Source organism: Indicator indicator, chromosome 2 (genome assembly GCF_027791375.1).
Source record: "Indicator indicator isolate 239-I01 chromosome 2, UM_Iind_1.1, whole genome shotgun sequence".
NCBI lineage: Eukaryota > Metazoa > Chordata > Aves > Piciformes > Indicatoridae > Indicator > Indicator indicator.
Window position 1 is genome coordinate 45,096,470 of NC_072011.1, and position 20,497 is coordinate 45,116,966.

General features: G+C 37.3%; 1 protein-coding gene across 1 annotated transcript in view; it reads left to right on the forward strand.

The window, feature by feature from the left end:
- BABAM2 (BRISC and BRCA1 A complex member 2) overlaps positions 1–18,944 on the forward strand; it is a 160,314-nt gene extending 141,370 nt beyond the window's left edge. Inside the window, exon 11 of the mRNA XM_054394843.1 lies at positions 18,321–18,944. Coding sequence (XP_054250818.1) covers positions 18,321–18,384 — 64 coding nt within the window. The 3' untranslated portion in view covers positions 18,385–18,944. The remainder of the gene's footprint in view (positions 1–18,320) is intronic.
- Positions 18,945–20,497: the final 1,553 nt, after the last annotated feature.

Sequence of the window (20,497 nt, forward strand, 5' to 3'; positions counted from 1 at the left end):
TATTAATCATGCTCATTGCATTAGTGCCAGAGGACTGATCAAAAGAAGACTCTTTCTGCTAGATGTTGTATGGGTGCAGAGTGGTGGCAATCTCTGTTCCAAAGAGCTTCCAGTCTCAGTAGACAAGATAGCCCCCAGCAGGAGTAATCTGCATGGTAGCAGTTCAGTCAAGGTAACTTCATGGTTTTTGTGTGGGTGTTGAGGGGACCCTGAAGGGAAGCATGTGAGATGGAGAGAGCAAAGAAGAAAAACCTGAAAGATGTGGAATTAGACTGTAATAAAGTGACACATGAGGAGGCTTAGCAAACCACCAGTCTCGAGAAAGATATCTGAAACTCTTTGATTCTTTTTCTGATGACTAGAAACAGAGAAACTCTGACTCTTTCCTCAGCAGTTTTTCTGCAAGTCTTTGTTTTGGACTGTGGAGACACCACTTCAGTCTGAGTATTCCCTTTTAGTTAAAGATGACAGGACAGCCTCCCCACGGTTTCTCCCTCTCCTCCTACTTGTAAGAGCAAGTTCCTGTGAGCAGCAGTGCCCCTTTTGTATTCTAGATATGATGTCTGTCTATTAATGAAGCAAAACAGATTTTACCTGAATAAAGTGATATGGACAACAGCCTTTCCTGCAGTATTTTGATTTTGCTGAATGTAAAAATGTTGGAACAGCAATAGATTTAAGCAGGCTGATTTTCAGTAGTTCAGCATGTAAAGGCATCAAACTGAATAAATACCAAGGCATTTTGGGATGAATGTTTTGAATGACAATCAGGAGATTAAATTAAATTAGCAGAGATGCATGAGTAAGAGTCGAATGAAAATAGTTCAAGCTGAGTAAATCAAATGAATGGCATGGTCAGAGACTGATTGTAATTTGGAAATGATGGAAGCAAACAACAATTGACTTAAGAGTTTGTAGAATTTATACTAATTTAAATTTTATGGAGAACATCAAGTAACATTTGATTTCAGATTTTGATGCATGGTAATAGAAATATTTTTGCTAGTATTTGGTGTTATTACTGTACTGTCTAGGAGAGCCATTTCTTCATCAAATGTGATTAATTTTTTGGTAGACTTTTTTTATTTATCAGAATATTCTGAGTATTTTGTTGAAAAAAAATGAAACATTAACTGGAAGTCTTATTGTGGCTTTATTTATGACCATACTACAATATGCATATCTTTTGCTGCTGTAAGTTTACAAGTACCTATGTGCTATCTGTTAAAAGCGTTCATTTATGAGTAGGTGTATACAAATGGACTTCTGTACCTCACACTCGAAGTTTAGAAGTATTACAACAATTTTTTTTCAAAAGCACTAGATATGTATGCTAACTATCACATCTATGTTTTTTGAGGTTATTCATTCCTATGTTTGAGCCTTTGCATTTAAGTTTTACACTGGATACATAATTCTGAGAAAGATGATGAGAAGCGGGGGAAGGCAGTATGCTGCAATCTCTGAAATAACTATCATTAAGCTAAAAAGAGACTGAGAAGCTGCTCTAGTTAAAAGCGCTTTGCTTGCAGGAACAACTAGTGATTCCTGAGTAGGTACCATAAATAAATCTGTATCAAGAAAAGTATGATGTTATGATACGTCTTAACATATTTAAAGAAAGTTTTAAGACAATTGAGCACCTTAGGTAAGCAGTGTTTAAAATATTTGCTAGGGCTTCTTAGAATAGGTTAGTGTGTTTCAGCAAAACCAAATAACTTCTTATTCTGCTTTATTTTTACTCTAGCCATGTTATGGACCAACTATATGGGAATATATGTAGATATACAGGAAAACATTCCAATTAAATGTATTGGTTCAAGCACCATCAAAACCACCACAGATGAAAACAGAAAAGAAGGCTACATGATTTAGCCTCTAGCAGCAATGTAATTCTACTCAACTGAAGTAAATTTATCCCTGGATAAGTCAGAGACAGTTTGTTTGTGCTTCTAAATAGTGTCTGTTAGGTTTTGCTTATATGTGGTCTTTTTCCCTCTTTGCCAAATAATTCTCCTAAGTGCTTGGCATCCTTTGAGACAAAACAGTTCTGTTTACCGTTCTGGCCCTACTGTTCTAGGGCCACAAGATCCCCCACTTGATGTTCTGATATCTGAACAAATTCTCTGCCCTTCTTGTCAGACTTGAGGGATAAATTTGTACCATCATCCTCACTGTAGTTTAAACCACCACCAAGGATGGCTTTTGCTCTGGTACCATCTGAGTTCATTAGCTGTCCTGTCCCATATTGAATGAAGCATCCATACTGCACTGTTTTGAGGGATGTAGAAGCACCACGTTTGAAACATCATCGCTCAGATTTCTTCATCTTTAATTTTGGCAAGCCCAACCTCTGTTTTCAGCAACTCAACACAGCTTGCTTATTCATGGGTGGATCTGTCATAAGTTCATGCCAAAAGGACTTTGATTCTGTGCCCAGTCTTCTCCCAGGGTTGTTTTTTCAGTTGTTTTGGGTTTTGTTTTGTTTGATTTGTTTTCTAACAGGTAAGCCTATTCAGTTCCTTTGACTCAGGGACTAAACTTGAAAGTCTTGGTATCCTTGCTTATCTTTGTTGCCCCCAGCAGAAGTAGGCATTTCTTTGAAGTTAGGACTTAACTCTTTGCTTGCCTTGAGACAATCAGTAGTAGTTTATAAGCAGGGCCAAAATTACTCCCCTGAAATGCATATATGTAGAAGTAGATTGTATGCATTCACACTTAGACACATATCACCTAAATCTAAAAGGCAAATTCTCAGATCAGATTATCACTTAAGCAGGATCTTTTTCGTTCACACAGAAAAACTACCTATGTTCCTGCTGAAGTAATTGGACCAATTTATGCCAAATTGAGTTTCTCTTTCTTTCTGTCCTCAAGCATTGTTTTAAAAACACCTGTCTCCTTTGAGGCCCACTGCGTTAGATTCCTCACCGAGAGATTGCATCTGGTAACCGAAGTTCCCTGTTGTCTTTGCACAGGGATTGCCCTCTGACTTGATTTAATTTTAAGGGACAAATCAAGTCCTGATTAAATAATGTAATTCCAGATGCCTCCAAATTGCTCGCTTCTCAACTAAACACAAAATTTTAACCCGTTCCTACAGTTAGAAACAAAATATTCTTACAAGTTGCCAAAATGCTATTTCCTGTCAGTTCACATCTCAGGTCTGCCTCTCTTAAGTCATCTATTTATGTGTCTGTGGCCTCCTGCATAAGCAGCTTCTTCAAAAGATTTGATCCTAAAATACAATAGCAAGCCTAAGAAAATACAGTAAATTATGGAAAGTTTAGCAGCCTTGTTTGTGGTGTACGTGTGAAGTAAAACATCTCTGTGTGGTTTCCATGGGAAAGCTCTCTTGTTTTTTGCTTAAATAGGCATTCAAGCCTACATAAATGGAGTCTTTAAAGAACATGCAGACTCTATGCCTGGGATTTTATGAAGGACTACTGTAAATAAAGCTTTTTTGTTTATACAAATAAAACTCAGTTCTTAAATGCACTCTGGCTCAATTTCTATTTGACCCAGTGCTGCTCTGTATACTTAGGTTATACTTCAGGGAGAGCAAGTCAGGAGTCAGTTTACTCTTCTATCCTACATAAATCCACCTACTCGTCATTAAAAATAGCAAGAAGATGGAAAACTGGTATCACAATAAAAAGTTGCTTTGAGGGTTCATATTCTTTTTCAAAGTGGCTGATAAAACTGTTTTCTGAGTGACGACGTGGTCCCTGGCCATTCACCAGTGTTCACTGAATGTGGTGTTCATTTTACATATCCCTCAAGGCTCTGTGTAAGAGTGAAAGCTTAAAATGGCTCAAGTGCTCACAACTGTGTATTGGCTGTTGCTCTGCCATAAGGTCAAGTGCATTTTAAGATTATATGTATATGCATCTTTTATGAGCTACTTATGCATCACCTGCACAGCTGCAGCTACAACTCATGCTCAGTGCAAGCAAGCCAACATGGTAAAAGTTTTAGGCTGGTGCACTGGGCCATACCATCTTCAGCATCATAGATACCTTTTCCTTGAATATCATCTGATTAGATGTGTATCATGTGAAGATGCTAGTTGCTATTTGACTGGAACGGTTGAGTTGAGCTTTTATGTTCCCTGGTAAGGAGAGGAAATGCAATTTTTGGCCTAAGAAAAGGATATTGATAGAAAAAGGAGACAATTATGTTGCTGTTTAGACAAACTCAATTGCAATGTGTCAAAAACTTTCTATTGTAGTCAGTAAACTTTTAGTGTTCTAATTTTTGTGGGTTATTTTTGGTGTTAACTGTTTTTTTACTCACATATTTTTAATTTTTTAACTCAGAATTGCTTCACATTTTAGGCAGAGTATTTATTAGTACATTTTGGATTCCTTTAATGTACCGAGTTTTTCTGTTTCCGTGAAACTTCTGGTTTCCACCTGTGCTACCTTGAATCTGACTATGAAGTTTACATGTAAACATTGCACCTTTTTTTATAATCTTCTCTCCTTGATGGGGTAATTAAGATGATAAATCGTTTGTTATTATTTGGGTTGTATTTTAGTATTTTTCCTGCTTATTCACAAAAGTAGCAAATTGGTAGTAGATTTCAATGACTGACTTGTTTGCATTTACATACACTGTCCTCACAAAGCTTTTTTCAAAGACTTTTCGTGGCTCTGTTACACGTTACCTTGAACTTAAAAAAAAATCATAGAAAAATGACAGTAGAAAGCAGAAAACATAAGGACATCATCCTTCCCTGTGTGTGGGTGTTTGAACATTTGCAAAGCTCAGAGAATTCTTTCTGGAGAAGAGCAGCAGGTTAGGTGCAAACTAAGGGATGAGGTGCTGAGCTGGGTCACTTGTTTAACTCTAATTTTTGATAGTCTGACATCAGAAACTGAACAAAAGTGACTTCCTTGCCTGAAATCGAGTAAGGCTGACATTTTCTTGCTGCCAGTGGGCTCTTTTTCGGAACAGAAAAGGGCCAATACACTGTGACAGCCATAGCAAGAAGACATATGGCCACCCAATCATGTGAAGCTTCCAAAGAAGTTAATTTAGTTTTATAGAGCATTAAAACAAAAGTCTGATTTTCATAGAAGGGTCAGGTGATTGGAATTATATATAAAAAGTAGAAAGGCAATTGGAAAAATACATGTTCTGTTAAAATGTTTAGTTACTGCATTTGTCCTTGTAGCATCTACATCTGATTTACCAGAAAACCTTGATAACAGAATTATTTTGATTGTAAAATATAATAGACAAAGTAGATAAAGCTTTTAATTATCATTTTCATTATCATAATTATCATGTTTTCTTTCTACATTGTATCTATGCATACAGTACAGATCACAGTGCATACACAGTTGCACTTCTTGGGTCATATTTTTCATGTACTTTTCTTTAAATGTCTCCTTGGATAATTAAATCTGACTCTTAAGTTATGGTATGTTAGTTTCTGACAGGTGCCTGCCAGGGATCTTCAGTGCTGTCATGCATTATGTGGATTCCAGCCAAGACAGAAGGGCCTGGGTATTTGTTTCTGGTCACTTCTCATTAAAGCTTTGACTGTGGGAAAGGGAAAACAACTATTTAAAGATGAGGAATATAGGTGCTATAGCAAGTGCATAGAGATAAAATCTGCTAGGTAACTAGTTTTTCTGTGGTTTTATATAGACATTATATGTATGTGTGAACTGTACTTACGTGTTTTGATATATAGTAAATATACTTTCTGCAAAGAAGGATTCTCTCAGGTTGACAGAAGTGCACAGAATAGATTGTAGGAGTTGGCTTAGTAGAAGTAGAATATAATAGCACTTTGCTGGAAGACAGCTGCTTTATAGGAATTAATGTAGGTGGTTCTTAGATAACCATGGTTAGGTGTTGTTCTAGAAACACTGTGATGAACTGTCTGATTTGGCTTCATTAGAGGACTCCATTATACATTTGTCAAAGCTGCTATATTTGCATTAGAGCACAGAATTATAATTAGGAACTGATGGAAAAAATTTCCTCTCCTGCTTGATAAGAAAAGGGTACAGAGAAGTACATGAATCACAGAACGTTAGGGGTTGGAAGGGATCTCTGGGGATCATCTAGCCAGCCCCACTGCTAAAGCAGGCTGCACAGGAGAGCATCCAGGTGGATTTTGAAAGTCTCTAGAGAAGGAGACTCCACAACCTCTCTGGGCAGCCTGGTCCAGTGCTCTGTCAGCCTTACCATAAAGAAGTTTCTCCTCATATTGAGAGGGTTTGGAAGGAGGTGAGGTTTAATAGCCCAGAGAAATACTGTTACTTGGTCAATACAAGAGAAACAGTAAAAATCATAGATGGTCTTATCTTTTGGGTGGCTCTGTTAAGCACAAAGAAAGGTCACACTAGGTCAAACTGAACATTCACTTAACCCCCAGTCTCATCTCTCTGTCATTAGGCAGTAACTGATGCCTGTGCAAGAGTGTGGCAGAGCATGTAGTTGTATTTTCCTGGCACGTTGCACCATCTTCAAGAATTTCTGTCTCCAGAATTAGTACGTTTTCTATTCAGTAGCCCTACCTAGATTTCCTTCTTTCTCATTACTTTTGAACCTGAATTCACAAAATTCTGTGACAAGGGATTGTACAGATAGCATGTAAAGAGCAACCTTTGTCGGTTTTTGCTTTACTACCTCCTGTTAGCTCCAGTTGTTAGCCCCTAGCTCTTGTATGAAGAGACAGCAAATTAATCTACTGATCCCCTCCATAACTTTTATGATTTTATGAACCTCTTCATGTCTCTTCTGCTCTGCTCACTCCTTCCATCTACTGAACCTTTCCATGGTTCTGATTGTCCTTGTCCTGATTCTTTATCCCATTACTATTTCTGTCATGTTCTGTTTGAGGCAGGGAACTGCATGTTACCCATTCATTCACCATGCGTTTATATGATGACATAGTGATACTGTCTGGTTTACACTTTATTCAAGTTCTAGTATCTGATTTATGTTTCTGCATGCAACTGAAGGTTACACTGACATTTTAATACCCAGATGTCCTTGCTATCTTACTTTCAGAGCCCATGGGTTTTGTGTATGTAAAATTCTTTTTCCTCACATAACTCACACATAGCTCTCTTTCATGTTTCTCAATATTGACTTTTCACCTGGTATTTTATCTCCCAGTGCTGTAAGAGCCATCTGCAGTTCATCAGAGTTGTGCCTCTTTTTTTCTCTGACTGGCATTAGCAAGCTTTACTGTCTTCTTTTGCTCACTTTCACAGATCAGGTAGGAATATGTTGAGCAGCACAGGTCAAAACACCCATTTCTGTGCAGTTCTCAGGTGACTTTACCTTAATAGTACTGATCATTCATTCCTATCTTTTTTTTTTTCTCTACCTGCTATTTGTGGACTCGTGGATCTTTTCTGCTGCAGTAATTTTTTTTTTAAAGCCATTGTAAAACCTTCCAAAATACCTGTTGAGCAATGAATGTCACTTCAGTCTATCTTGTCCACATGGTTTTGGTGAAAAACAAGAAAACAAGAGATTTGTAAAGCCTAAGTTTGAGTCCTACCCAATTGTTTTATTTACTCAAGTCCTCTAATTCTAATTTATAAATTTATGGCTTGTAGCAATTTGTAAGGTATGGACATGAGATGTACTGATCCACAATTCCCTCTATCCTCCCAGACTTTTTTAACTGGGATCACACTTCTCTGGTAACAGGCTGTTGTAAGCAGGAGCTTACAAGCTATTTAAGAGTTTAAGGTGCTCACACTTAAGTTTCTCTAGAACTCAGTTGTGAATATCATCTGGGGCTGCCGATTTTCTTCTGTATGTTTTGTTGGTTTCTTCATTACATTTTTGTCTGACATTTCTGTGTGAGTCAGCTTTTCCAGTACATCCCTTGTAAAGGATTCTGGTATGGCAGTGTCTTTGAGCACTTCCCTGGTGAACTTGAATGCAGAAAAAAAAATCTTTTATTCTTTGACTTTATTTCTTCAGAGTGTTCTTGTTACTTTTTGATCTGCTTTTACACTGTTTGGCAGATTTTTATCTGGACAACCACAGTTAATTTGTTCCTAAAATTCATTTTTGATCTGCATTACTCTGCTTTTACCTTTAAGTTTCTATCTGGTTTCCCTTTTTGGAGAGGTCTCTGACCTTTCTAAGAGTTATTCTCTTCCTTCTAATAGCAAACATATATCTTTTAAAAGAGAAATAAATTCTTTAGTATGCTTTATGTAATCACAGACGTGTGGCATCTCATCCTTTTCCTTCTGACTGGTTTGTCCTAATGAATATCCAAGGAGGTTTCTTTTATGTTTTGGTATGTTGCCTTTGGCCCCTGTTGATAAGCAATCTGGCAAAGCAAAGTGGATGGCATGATGAAATCAGTACTTTCACCTGCAAGCAAACTTTGTTTTCAGGGATGCTGATTGTCAGACTCATTACGGATGCATCTGTGTTATAACCCTTCATTTCCACCTCTGAAATACAAGTAAGGGATTCAATAATCTCTCAAAGATCATTCAAATTCTATTATTACTTCTGTGATCTCCTCTCTTCTTGAATTGCTATACTTGTCTTTCCTCACAGGCCTCATTCCTGAATGTGATTTTGCCCAGTCTTTTGTGCTTTCTCCTACTTCTTATATTGTCCCTACCTCCCCTCTCCTTATTTCATTGCATTCTTCAGCCTGCCTTTTATACTTAGAGGAGATTCCTAGTTGCATGTTATTTGGCATTGCCTTTCTTCTTCAAATCTACTAAATAATTTGCAAAATGATTGCTGTCCAGCAGCAGAGTTCAGCATGCACATATGTAGCCTAGATAGGAGGAAATAATAAGTGTTTTGATTCAACAATATCTCTTTAAGAAGCTAACCTTCACCTGGAGTGGAAAAATATGGCTATGGCACATCAGCAAATAGGAAAAAAAGAGCAGGCTTGTCACACTGTAGTTCTTAGGACTGCAAATTTCCTGTGAATTAGCACTGTATTTTTAAAAGACTGTATGAAGATTGAATTTTTCCATGATGGCCTTGGAATATCATTCTCATGATCCACTGGTAAGGAAGTGGAGTGACCGTGCTGTGACAGATGTTCCAGTGTCCCCTTTGTACCCGCTACCCCAGCACTGAGTAATCTCTGAGGGGAAAATGGAAGTTAAGAAAGCAGAAGCAAAATTTGCTGTGATCTAAGACCACAAGCCTTCATCTGACTGAAGCAAGTCTATTTATGTACATTGTGGAGAAGGTGAAGGAAGTGAAGTGTTTATCTCTTGAACTAGCAGGCAGAAGACATTGATAAAAATGTTTCAAAATGAGAGGTTTGTTTTGCAGTGTGTGCTTTAGGACAATTAGAGCTACTGTGTCTGTGCAATACACCTTTATAACTTCCCAAATACCTGTATCAGAGACATGTGTGAAAATAAATCCCAGATGATTCCAAGAAGTTGCTTGCATAGTTATTTGCCTTGGTCTGTATGCACTGATTATGTCCAGTAGCTGTTATTTTTATCTGTAATTGTCAGTAAAAGTGCATGCATTTGGGAGCACAGGTATTCTTGGAACCAAAGTTACCATCTTCTGCAAAGTGATGACCCTGCTTAGGCTTCTTGTTTAAAATAAACATTAATTGCCAGCCTACATAATGATCTATAGTCCTGGCTCCACAGCAGTTCCCTAGGACTCCCTTCCTTTATGTTTTGCCTTTAGTCATGTTGTTTATTTATGGTTGTTTCGTGATTTGAACAGATTGTCAAGATTCATTTTGCTTTATAGTAAGTTGGACAGCAGAGTCATCTTAATTTTTGCAGCAGAGCTGTGTTGAATTCTTGACTTTATTTATAAAAGCAATTGATGTAATAGGTTTTATGGAACAAACACACAAATGTATAACCAAATGAAAACCTAATTTTTATTTCTGTTTGCTTTGTGTGGAGCAAAGCCCCCTGTTATTTCTGCAATCAAAAAAAAATTAAAAGCATGCCTAAATGCAAATATTTCTTGTACTTTTCTGTGTGACTTGAATCAGAAATTATAGTAACTCCAACAAGAACTTTTGGAGGAAAAATACATTGTTAGTAAAATACAGAAAACAGCTTTTGGACATGATTGAAATTTAACGTTTAAACTTCACATGTGCCTAGTTTCAGTAGTTCTCTTCTATTTCCTGTTATGGTTTTGGTAGCACATTTTGTTTTGTTTGTAGTTCTGGAGATGATTTTCTGTCATGTAATATTATTAACTGAATTGAAGGCAACAGTGTTTCTTTAAAAACTCACTACAGAATTACAGCTCTCCTGATGCTTGGTTACTGTCATGTCCAATGTCTTAGATGTGCAGTCAGTGACTTGTGTAGACTGGCAGGCAATAGTCTGCTAAACTCTTTGTAGGTAAATCACAGCAAAAGGATGCAGAGAGAGATAAATATTAGAAGAGAGATTATGTGATGAATTTGTTTGCCACCTGGAGAAAAAAAAATGGCTAGCAGCATAATGGCATTGTGCACTGACTGCTTTGTACATCGGTGTGTTTTGCCAGTTACAGTAGCAGCAATTTAAGAACTACTGTCTTGCTGTTGTATAAACACTTCAGATGTTTGCTTGGCATCGCCAGCTTTGGAGAGGTATAAAACAGAGAACTATGTAGACATTGTGTTTCACATAAAAGCAAAATATTAGCTATAGGTAAAGCTGCTTAGTAAGGAAATTATAAACCACATCCCAAAGAGCATACCATCAAGAAGCTTAGTTTAGAAACATGAATGTGAGCTAAGTATCGTTATGTATATGTGAAGCGATAAAGAAATCCTGGAAGGTACCTTTATCATTCTGCTGCTGTGCTTGAATAAGTTTTAGTGATGTTCAGATATGAATGATGGTTTAGAAATGCTGCTGCCTCCAGAATGCCCAGTGCATGCCATAACAGTCCTGATTTTCATTAGTTCCTGAGCCTTTGCCACTTGGCACCTGGCCATGTTGTGGGCCTGCCTGCTACAGCCTGATTCCAAATGTGCAACCAAAGTTAGAATGCTGAGAATGATTTGTCACTTCAGGTGTTTTAATACCTTAGATCTAGAGAGAACAGTAATTTGTTTTAGCAATCATTATCTCCTAATAGAGGTGTTATAAAAGGTTTAGTGTAGCATTAATTTCCTGTTGCCCCATCGTTATCCCACAGCAGGAGACTGCATTATTCTGCTCTGCCATGAGTGCTCACCCTGGTGAGGAGTGCTGTGGAAGTGCCTGTGAATAAATACACAATATGGTTCACTCAGTGGAAATATATTTTTAATGCATTGTATTTAGTAAAAATAACAGAGGTTTATACGTCTCACATGTGAGTTTACAAGGAAAAAACTATGCCTTAAACATTGTCTTGAGGCCTATTAAAAGAATGGACTTTCAGTAGGTTTTCACACTTAAAAATTCAGCCCTTGTTAAATGCAAGGTCTGGAGGTGCAGGAGGAGTTAGGGTGTAACTACTTGTTAAGGAACTAATGAGCATTCATATGGAACATGACCTAAATACATATCCACCAGTGGAATTAATCTAACAGTTTTTTGATTTAAGTCCCTTGCATTAATTAGTACTAACTGTGCTGAATTGGTTCCTGACAAATGGAATTTTAAAATAAAACAATTATATAAAAAAAAGGTGAAAGGTTGGCTCCTCGATCTTATTCTGTTACAAATAAACAGCAAATCCTAGAGAGGTTGGAATACCCAGAAGATAAATTATTAGGTGTTCCTTCTGTGAAGCAAACCAGCTGGCTATGTCTGCATAGTCATGGGAGGACAAGACCTCTTGTCAGGCACCCAAAAGGGTTTGTTGTAGGTGTTCAGTATTTTCAAAACAAGTTTTCATTGTGTCAAAACAAGTTGCAGCAGGAACATAAAAATACAAAGGCACGTTACATCTCTGTGTGCTCTGTGCAAAAATATTTTGTATTTCGAAAGGTGAATAACCAAGTGACATTGATATGGCTTGGAGAAGCTCTTAAAAACATCTAATATGGCTGTGCTTTTGAGATAATTTATATAACAAGGTTTTATTGCAGAGTGTCAACGTAATAATACTAGTCTGGGAGGAGTAGGTCAAAGACCTCAAGAAGCCTCAGGCTGTCCTATTCTCTAATCTACAGCCTTCTTAGTTCCTGTTTTCACCTAATTTAATTTAAAGAGGGGAGAATGTTACTGTTCTAGTTAATTTATGATTGGTTGTCTCTGACGAGGTTTTTTTATGTGAGGTTTCTGTGGATTTGGAGAAACATATAGATATCTTGTAGCAATTCCTGTAGGGTACAGAAAGAAAGAAATACGGGGTGCAAAGTTAAGCAAATTCTATAGTTGCAACTCCTCTGGAAGACATGGACAACATTTCAGCCAATGCCTGGAATTCTCTGCTGTGTCTAAACAGCTGAAAGGGGGGCAGTTCAGGCCTCACTTCAGTGGTGGGGTAAATAATAAGATTTGTAGAATGTTCAGGCAGACTCATGGTTAACCTGGTGGACAATTCAGACAACAGAGGACTGCTGAAGAGAAGGGTGTTGTGGCTTCAGACCTCTATTCCAGAAGACTTGGAATGGTTATGTTGAACTATTCAACTACAGGAGCGCCTGCCCAAGTCAGATGTATTAGCTTGAAAAAGCTGAGGAAAAGAACCCTACCTTTTTCTGTGTACCTTGCCTAGAGTAGGGGAAAAGGGATTTATGTATCATATATACTAGCTATTATTATTATTATTTGGAATACACTATGATTGCTTTATCATTAGAGCCTATTATTTTCATAATTAAACTATAGTCATAGTAGATACTAAAACATTTTGCAAGAATTAATTATAACATTGAAATAATAAATAGTAGTATTTAAGAATAAAGTTTGCTTTTAAAGCTAATAGTAGGAAAAAATCCAAGTACAGTATTCTGAGTCTGTCTTCTGATGAGAAAGAACACAACACATGCACCTGATACAGTGAAAGTAATGACAATCTATGTGTCTTTGTGAAAAGATCATATTTTGGCTCAAGGGCTTTCATTTGCCAGGAAAAATGTGCAAGGACAGAATACACTGTGCTAGTAGTAGATGTGTTGCTATACAGTGAAGCCTGTACTTGATGTGGACAATGAGGATTGCTTCGAAGATCCTCTTCCTTTTCTTCAAGTCATCTCTTGATGGAAAAGGCACTTGGAACTCCCACATCTTGAGCTGAAACATGAAACAAATGAGTGCAAATAGGGCTAGCACAGATGAATTTGAGATCAGTATGCTGAAAAACTTGGCAGTCTGGAACCAGATTATTTAAGGGGAATCTATTCTGTGAATGACTTAAGGGAGATGATTCATTGCTCCATGATGAATGTCCATGCCCCAGATACAAAAACCAGGTGCAGCATTTTGTATGCTTTTTTTCTTACAGCATTTGAATCTCTACATTCTGCTCTGAATTTCCCAAACAAAGATTTTAAGTGAAATAGAAACACCAAGTCAACTCTTCGAACTTAATACACAGTGAGCTGTAACTAGAGCAACGTTGTACAGATGGCTAAACAAAAGCAGCAGTAGTGGCAAGCAAGCATAGTACAGTGTTAGGATGCTTCCACCACAAATCTGTATGGAGGTTGTTTGATGCAGCATTGCAGCTATGTACATTAAAATCTCTGCAAATTTTCAGCACAGGCATATGAAGGCAAAAGGTATTACCAAGTGGTCAATGCAGATGTTCCACCATCTACACTTTTTAAAAGCAGCACTAGGCTGTATTGGGAAAAAAGCAGTATGAATAGAATGAAATTTCACATAAGCATGTGAATTCTGAGTCAAGTATGTTTTAAGCACTGCAAACCTACACTCTAGGATTTAGACATGTATAGGCTTCTGGAGACCTTGTACCACAGTCAGTGTTTTATATCAGTGGAAAACATGTAAACAACGAGTGATCCAATTCTGCCTTCTTTTAGATACTTAACCGCTTGCAATAGCACGACTTTCTTTCCACTGGATAATAAGGTGAAGGAACGATAAGTGCTTTACTCAGTAGGTGTCCTTGAGCATAGCATCTGAAATTCAATGTACTGTATCAAGTGTATATAGTGGTTAACTGCAGCAAAATGTGTTGTTTTCTGGAGTGCTGAAGAAAATTTCTGTAGAAACCCTTAGCTTACTACCTTGAACTTGGAAAATGACCATTTCAGGAAACAAAACATAAGATTCTTACAGTAGGACACTCAACAAACAGTTAGACATGTGTCTATATATACAGGGTATGAGGATTGGCACACACTCTAAGCTGAAAAGAAAGCAACTCTTTAAACACTGTTTAAGCTAAGAGCTAAACCATTACAAGAGGGATGCAGACCCATTGTATTCAACACTGAGAGTATCTGTGGACTTGGTACAAACCAGTTTCTCTATGTATTTGAAGGAGCACTTTATGTGATTCTTCTGAGCTTGGTGGAAGATCAGTGTGACACAGACCCACCAAGAACATGGTAAAGCAGGAGAAATAAGGAGCTTTGTTTCCCGGAAAGGAGGCAAAGCACTGATCAAAAACTGATTTCTGTCATACGGTACAGCCTAGAGAAACCATAGATCAAGTTAGCTTTTTGCCCAGGATGTGATTGGCCTTCTGGGCTGCAACCGCACACTGTCTGCTCATGTCCAGCTTCCCATCCATTAGTATTGATCAAGAGAATTATTCCAGCCCAGATGCAGGACCCTGCACTTGCTCTTGTTGAAATTTGTGTGAATAGGTTTATGTGAATAGGGTATTAGAAATTAATTTTTTTCCAAAGTTTATGTTTACTTTCACTGTTTCTCAGTGCCTGTTCATACAGGATGAGTGTTACTGTCCATTTAAAACCTTTCTAAAAGGAACAGTGTTCCATGTGAACAAGGTCCTTACCATCTAGTCCGTAGCAGGGTATTGTCCTTTAGAAAATTTTATGTGTCTCTCTAAGTTATTTCTTGTAATCCATTGTGATATAATATGTCCATGTCATGGTCCTATTTGTGTGGAAACATACACTTTTGACTTCAGTGCCAGTTGGTTGATAGATGAAATTTACTCACTTGGCCATTAATTGGTGCTTGTTCTTTTCTTCCTTCCTGGTTATCTCTGCAGAGGAGAAAATATGTCAGAATTTTCATTTCACAGCAAATTGAAATATTTTAACTTACAGTTTTGTCCCAAACTTCTGATGGAAAGAAAATGTTCTGGAAAAAAAAATTGCTGGAAACGTATGAAAAGAAGTGCAGTTAAACTGACACTATAATGCATCTGCCAGCCAGCAGCACAGTGCCTCTTGGCAGAAATTTTAGCAATTTATCCTGCTGTTCTTTGTGGATTAGGTACTTTGAAGAGACTACTTCTGCTGTTTATACTTAGAGCACTTGTGATGGATCAGGGCCTTGTCTGTGTGACTAGGTACATCATCTCTAAGATGCTGGACCACAGATAAAGAGGTTAATATCGAGCATATTATTTAGACTGAATTCTGCAGAGCAGAAAATCTCAGATAAAGCCAAACTGAAGTACTTCATTCTTTTCCTGATGAAAACTCAGGAGCATGCAACTGGGTAAATAATTCCAGCAAGCTCTAATAATGAGTAATGACTTTGCTGCCTGTTCTACTCCTTCATATATACTCAAAATAAGTCTTGCTACTTTTATACTTTACCGCTTGCCATTCCCTCCCTATTTGTAGTGTTCATTAATGTTGAAGAACTTCAGCCTCCCTTCTACCACTTCTCTATCTTTTCTCTTCAGTTTATTAAATGTGCTATAGCCGATCACAAGTGGAGTATGGTTCTGGATCTCTTTGCAGGGTCTTTTTTTGTTTTGTTTTGGGCTGAGAGGTGGGATACTTTGTGTGTACATGCATGATGGACTGTAATTATCCAGAAGTTCTTTCCAAAATTTCTTTAATCTCAGATGCTCTGTGTGTGAGAGAGAGAGACAGAAATGGAGGAACATACCTAGGTAAACATGTGGTGCTTCAGTCTGGACAAGACCACAAATGATAAGGACAAACTAAGTATGGACTTTAAAGTATGGAACAAAAAAAGCAGACATTTAAAAATTATGAAGTACTAATGGATTTTTTTATAGTGTATGGAACATCTTCAAGAGGTTCATATGAACTGCTGATAAAATAATATCCTCTTTGAAATAGTACATCTGATCAGAATGTAGGGAGGTGTTAGGTATAGCTTTGCAGCAAAGGATACAAGTTCTGCTGCAAGTTCTGTGGTCTCAGAAACATGTGTTCTGGAACTTACCTAAGAGAAAAGTTATTGAAATATAATGCAGTATGTGTGGTTTTAATACATAGCAGGAAAATGCTGTAAAGGTGATGTTTCAGAGAAGAAATAAAATGTAGGAAAATATTTCTGCTTATATCGCAGTTATGATTAGGAATTTTTACAATTTAGGAAGAGTATCATTTGTCAAGTCAGTAAGAAAAGGAATTATGTGAAAGAGTCTGCTGAGAAGCTATCAAAAAGGATCTGTGTAAAATAAGCAAGCAGAGGAAATGTAATTAAATGCTAGGATAGTAAATGCAAGGAGAAATAAAAGGATGGTAGATCCTGGCATTGACAATGTGCAGGTGATATTCCTTGATGTATCTCAGTGACGCAGAGCTGACTGGACATACATAGGCTACAATTTCAAAGGCATGTTATTAAAACACAAATACAGAAATGGCATTCAGCTGCTAAGGTTAGATGACAGGTATGTCTTCTCAGGTGGTTTATGTGTGATTCTCTGCCAGGATGAACAATCACTTTTGCGGGCTGCTTTCTGAACTTTGATTCAATAAATCAAAGTGTATGCTGTAAATACACAAAAAATCCATGCATACAATAAAATGTGTGTGCTGGCTGTCCTTTTCTATTTCTGGGCTCAGCTCTTCAGTTCAGAAATACTTTTACATTCTGTTGCACAGCTAACCTTTGGACATCATCTTGTGTGTGTTTACAGCTGTATCTGAAAATGTATTTGCCAGGCACAACTTCATAAAAAGAGGGGAGCATTCTCTTTTGTGATCTTGCAATGGTTTTAGATGCAAGGAGGTGTGACTGGTGTTCAGTGGTATACCAAAACTTCTACCCAAATTACAAAATACATATCATGACTCTGAAGATGATCAGCATATGTTTGCTTCAGGAGGTGTACCACAAGAGAAATCAATAAGATAACGAACGTAATTACAGTTATTCTGACTTTGTTGGTTTTGCTTTTTGTTGTTTTTCTTGTGAAAAGAACTGGAGGAGGCTCTCCATGCATACAAATCTGTAAAAACTAAGTGATACGAAGAGAAAACAAAATGGGTTTGTAAAAAATAGAGAAAGTAAAGGTTTAGTGCAGAAAGCAGTCATCAGAGTGATGTAGTAGCTTCTAATATAACTTGCAAATAAAAGATATAATTTGAACGTAAAATACGTTCAGTACATTGTTGAGTGTTTCAGTGCAATAAGCTCAAAGGTACAATTCAAATTCAATTTTGGATACTAAGGTTCAGCTCACTTTATGAATTTATTAGTTACTCATTTCTTTGTAAAGAAGGTAGAGTGTGATCTAATACATACAAAGTACATCTTATAGAATAATGTTCTGACTTTCAGAGTCTCAGAGAAAGAATTGCCCTTCATCCAAAGTGTTAGTATTTATTCACAATGTCTTATGTAAACTACTGCCATCAACGTGACTGTTTAGTGCGTCAAGGCTTCTGTAAGGAGACAGATAAAGAGCTTACCTCCTGCCGTGTATTCAGACTTCTCTTCATTGTTTTGCTTTTCCATTGACTTGTCTACCTTTGGGCCCTTGGCACCACATTTGAAGCTTTCTTCAATACAGAGGGGAAAAAATACACCAAAAAAAACCCTTGTTATCCCAGAAACGTGGTGAACATCAACTGCATCAGAAAGCCCCAGTTATAAAATGCTGCAGGCAGTAGCATGGCCACACCTTTGGTTCATCTAAGTGTTTCTCACTTTTACAGCCATTCAAGGGTTTATTGTCCAGCACATAATAGTTCTTGTCTGGAGCTTTGCATTGAAGTACAGATGGTCCATCAGGCTCTACTGATAGTGTCAAGTTACTGAAGTTAACTACATTAAGAACTAAATGGTAAGGACACTGAAGGAAGTACTGCTGAGTCTAGAAAGCTAAACTGTATGAATCTGCTGTGTACTGTAAACTCGTAAGAAAAACACTAACCGTATATGAGATCTAATAATGGACTGAGCATGGTAACATTATGCTTCTCTGTTAAAGCCCTGGCTACATACATGCACACACTGTGTTAGAAGCTTACTTCTCCCTAACCGTGCCATTTTCTTTTTTTTCACTAGGGCGTATTTCAAAACGTTTGTCCCTCAGTTCCAGGAGGCAGCATTTGCTAATGGGAAGCTTTAGGCAGCTTCAGACACGGAGATGATACTAAAGAGATCCTTCAGCATACACACGTGAGCTCTCAAGAAGAATGCCTGGAAATGGGTTGGACTGTCTTGATAGATGTTTTCTTGCGTCTGTCTCATGGTTTTGGTAGCTTCAGTTTTTGTCAGCTTTTTGAAGCAAAGACCTCATTAGCATGCTTAAAACTGAGTATTTGATATTCGTCTAGCTCCTTTGCGTCTGCCACCACCATTCCTTTATATATCCACTGGATTAAATTTAAAAGGATGTGTTTTGCTGTGATATTTCCTTGTGCCAACGATATCTCATATGTTAAGCCTTGTTTCCTTGTTTTCAGGTGATGTCAATTGGATTATTTTGTTTATTATTCCCCAGAGAAATACTATGTAATATGTATATTTAGCTAACATTTCCAGCATATCCTGAGAAAACATAAAATTGCTGTATGTACCATGAATGCCTAATGGACTGTACAGTGCCATATTCTGCCTTGGAGGTTTGCATCTCTCTGTAGTTTTTACTCTCACAGGTATGGATATGAGTTGCACAGTTCAATTCTCAGTGCCTTTCAAGTTGGTCTCGTAGTATGGCAGAGTGTTGGAGTTTTGGGGTTTTTTTAATATTTCAGTTGTAAGCTCATCTTATGTGGAATGCTATGCTTGTATGCTTTATTTTCATTTTCAGTTGTACAATTTTAGTGTTTTTCTAATGAACTCCCTTCACCGTTATTGAAAACATTCTACTTTAATACCAGTGCACAAGGACCTAATTATATAAATCAATATAATAAAATAAAGCTCTTTCATAAACCTGTAATTTTTCCAAGTAAGATAAATACCACTAAGAAGCAAACTTTCAACAAAGAAATGAATGATGTCTTGGAAAATAATTGATGAAATAATGTAGGGCTATAGGTATTTAGCTTAATGCTTAATTTCAACATAGTTCTCAGAAATAATTTTAAGTGTATGTAACTGGAAACATTACCTCCTCTAATTCTGAAATGCCAAATGCGAGATCGTACCTATTCATCCTTTCTTTCATACTTGTGTCAGGCATACCAGTTGGGGCTGTCACAATGACACTTCCCAAATTAATTTGTAAATAGACCAGGGTACTTTCCAGTAAGAAATAAAATTAACAGTGTACATTGTTTATAAATGGCAGATGGAAAAATGTGTCCTACTTCTGCTAAATATAAGGAACTAAATGAATAGTATACACATGATACAGTGGCACTGGAAAGCATTTAATTTAAAATTATTCACTATAGCACCACTGTCTGGTTTATGCAGTGATATCTCATACAATTACTTGATTGAGCGTATTCTCTTAGTTCTAAAACTTGTTATTTTGCATTAAAAATAATGCTTTCCAGGGGAATGTCCACCTAGGAACTGCAGATGGATTTTGAGCAGTGAAGCTCAATAATTAAGAGTTATGTAAATAATTTGCCTCTAGAAACCACAGGTACTTTTAGCTAGACAAAATTTACTTCATGTTTAGTACTGAAGTTCTTGGTTGAAAATTAAGCTGGAAACACAATAGGAAGCCTTACTGCATATCTGGAGAGGAGGGGACATATTCTGTCCTGTGATCCGTCCCCTTGTGACTCTCACTGCTTTTTCTGAGGGTTGTAAAGAGCTCCAAAGGTCTGAGCCCAGATTCCCTCTGTGGAGGCATTGCATTAGGTTTTCACATACAAACCAAGACTAATAACAGATATGGAGAGTAATGGATTGCTGTGAATAGAAAAACTGTAATTGACCAGTATTAAATGACTGAAAACACACATTGCTGAGATGATCCTACATCTACATTTCTTCAGGTAAAAGTCAAAGCCACACACAAATTCAAGAATAAACTCTTGTGAATGGAGTGGGAGAATGAAGATAGGTAATGAAAAACATTTGGTCTCATGGTGCAAACGAAGTCTGATAGAAACAATCTCTAGCTATCTTCAAAAGGTAAAACCCAAACCCTCAAGCTGCATCAGTAGATTACTGCAATTTTACATTTTATACCCTTGTGTTGGATTCAGTGTTGTAGTGATTGCCCTGTGAATGCAGTGTTTGCTTTATATCTCTCATTGTCCAATGACACCAATTATCTT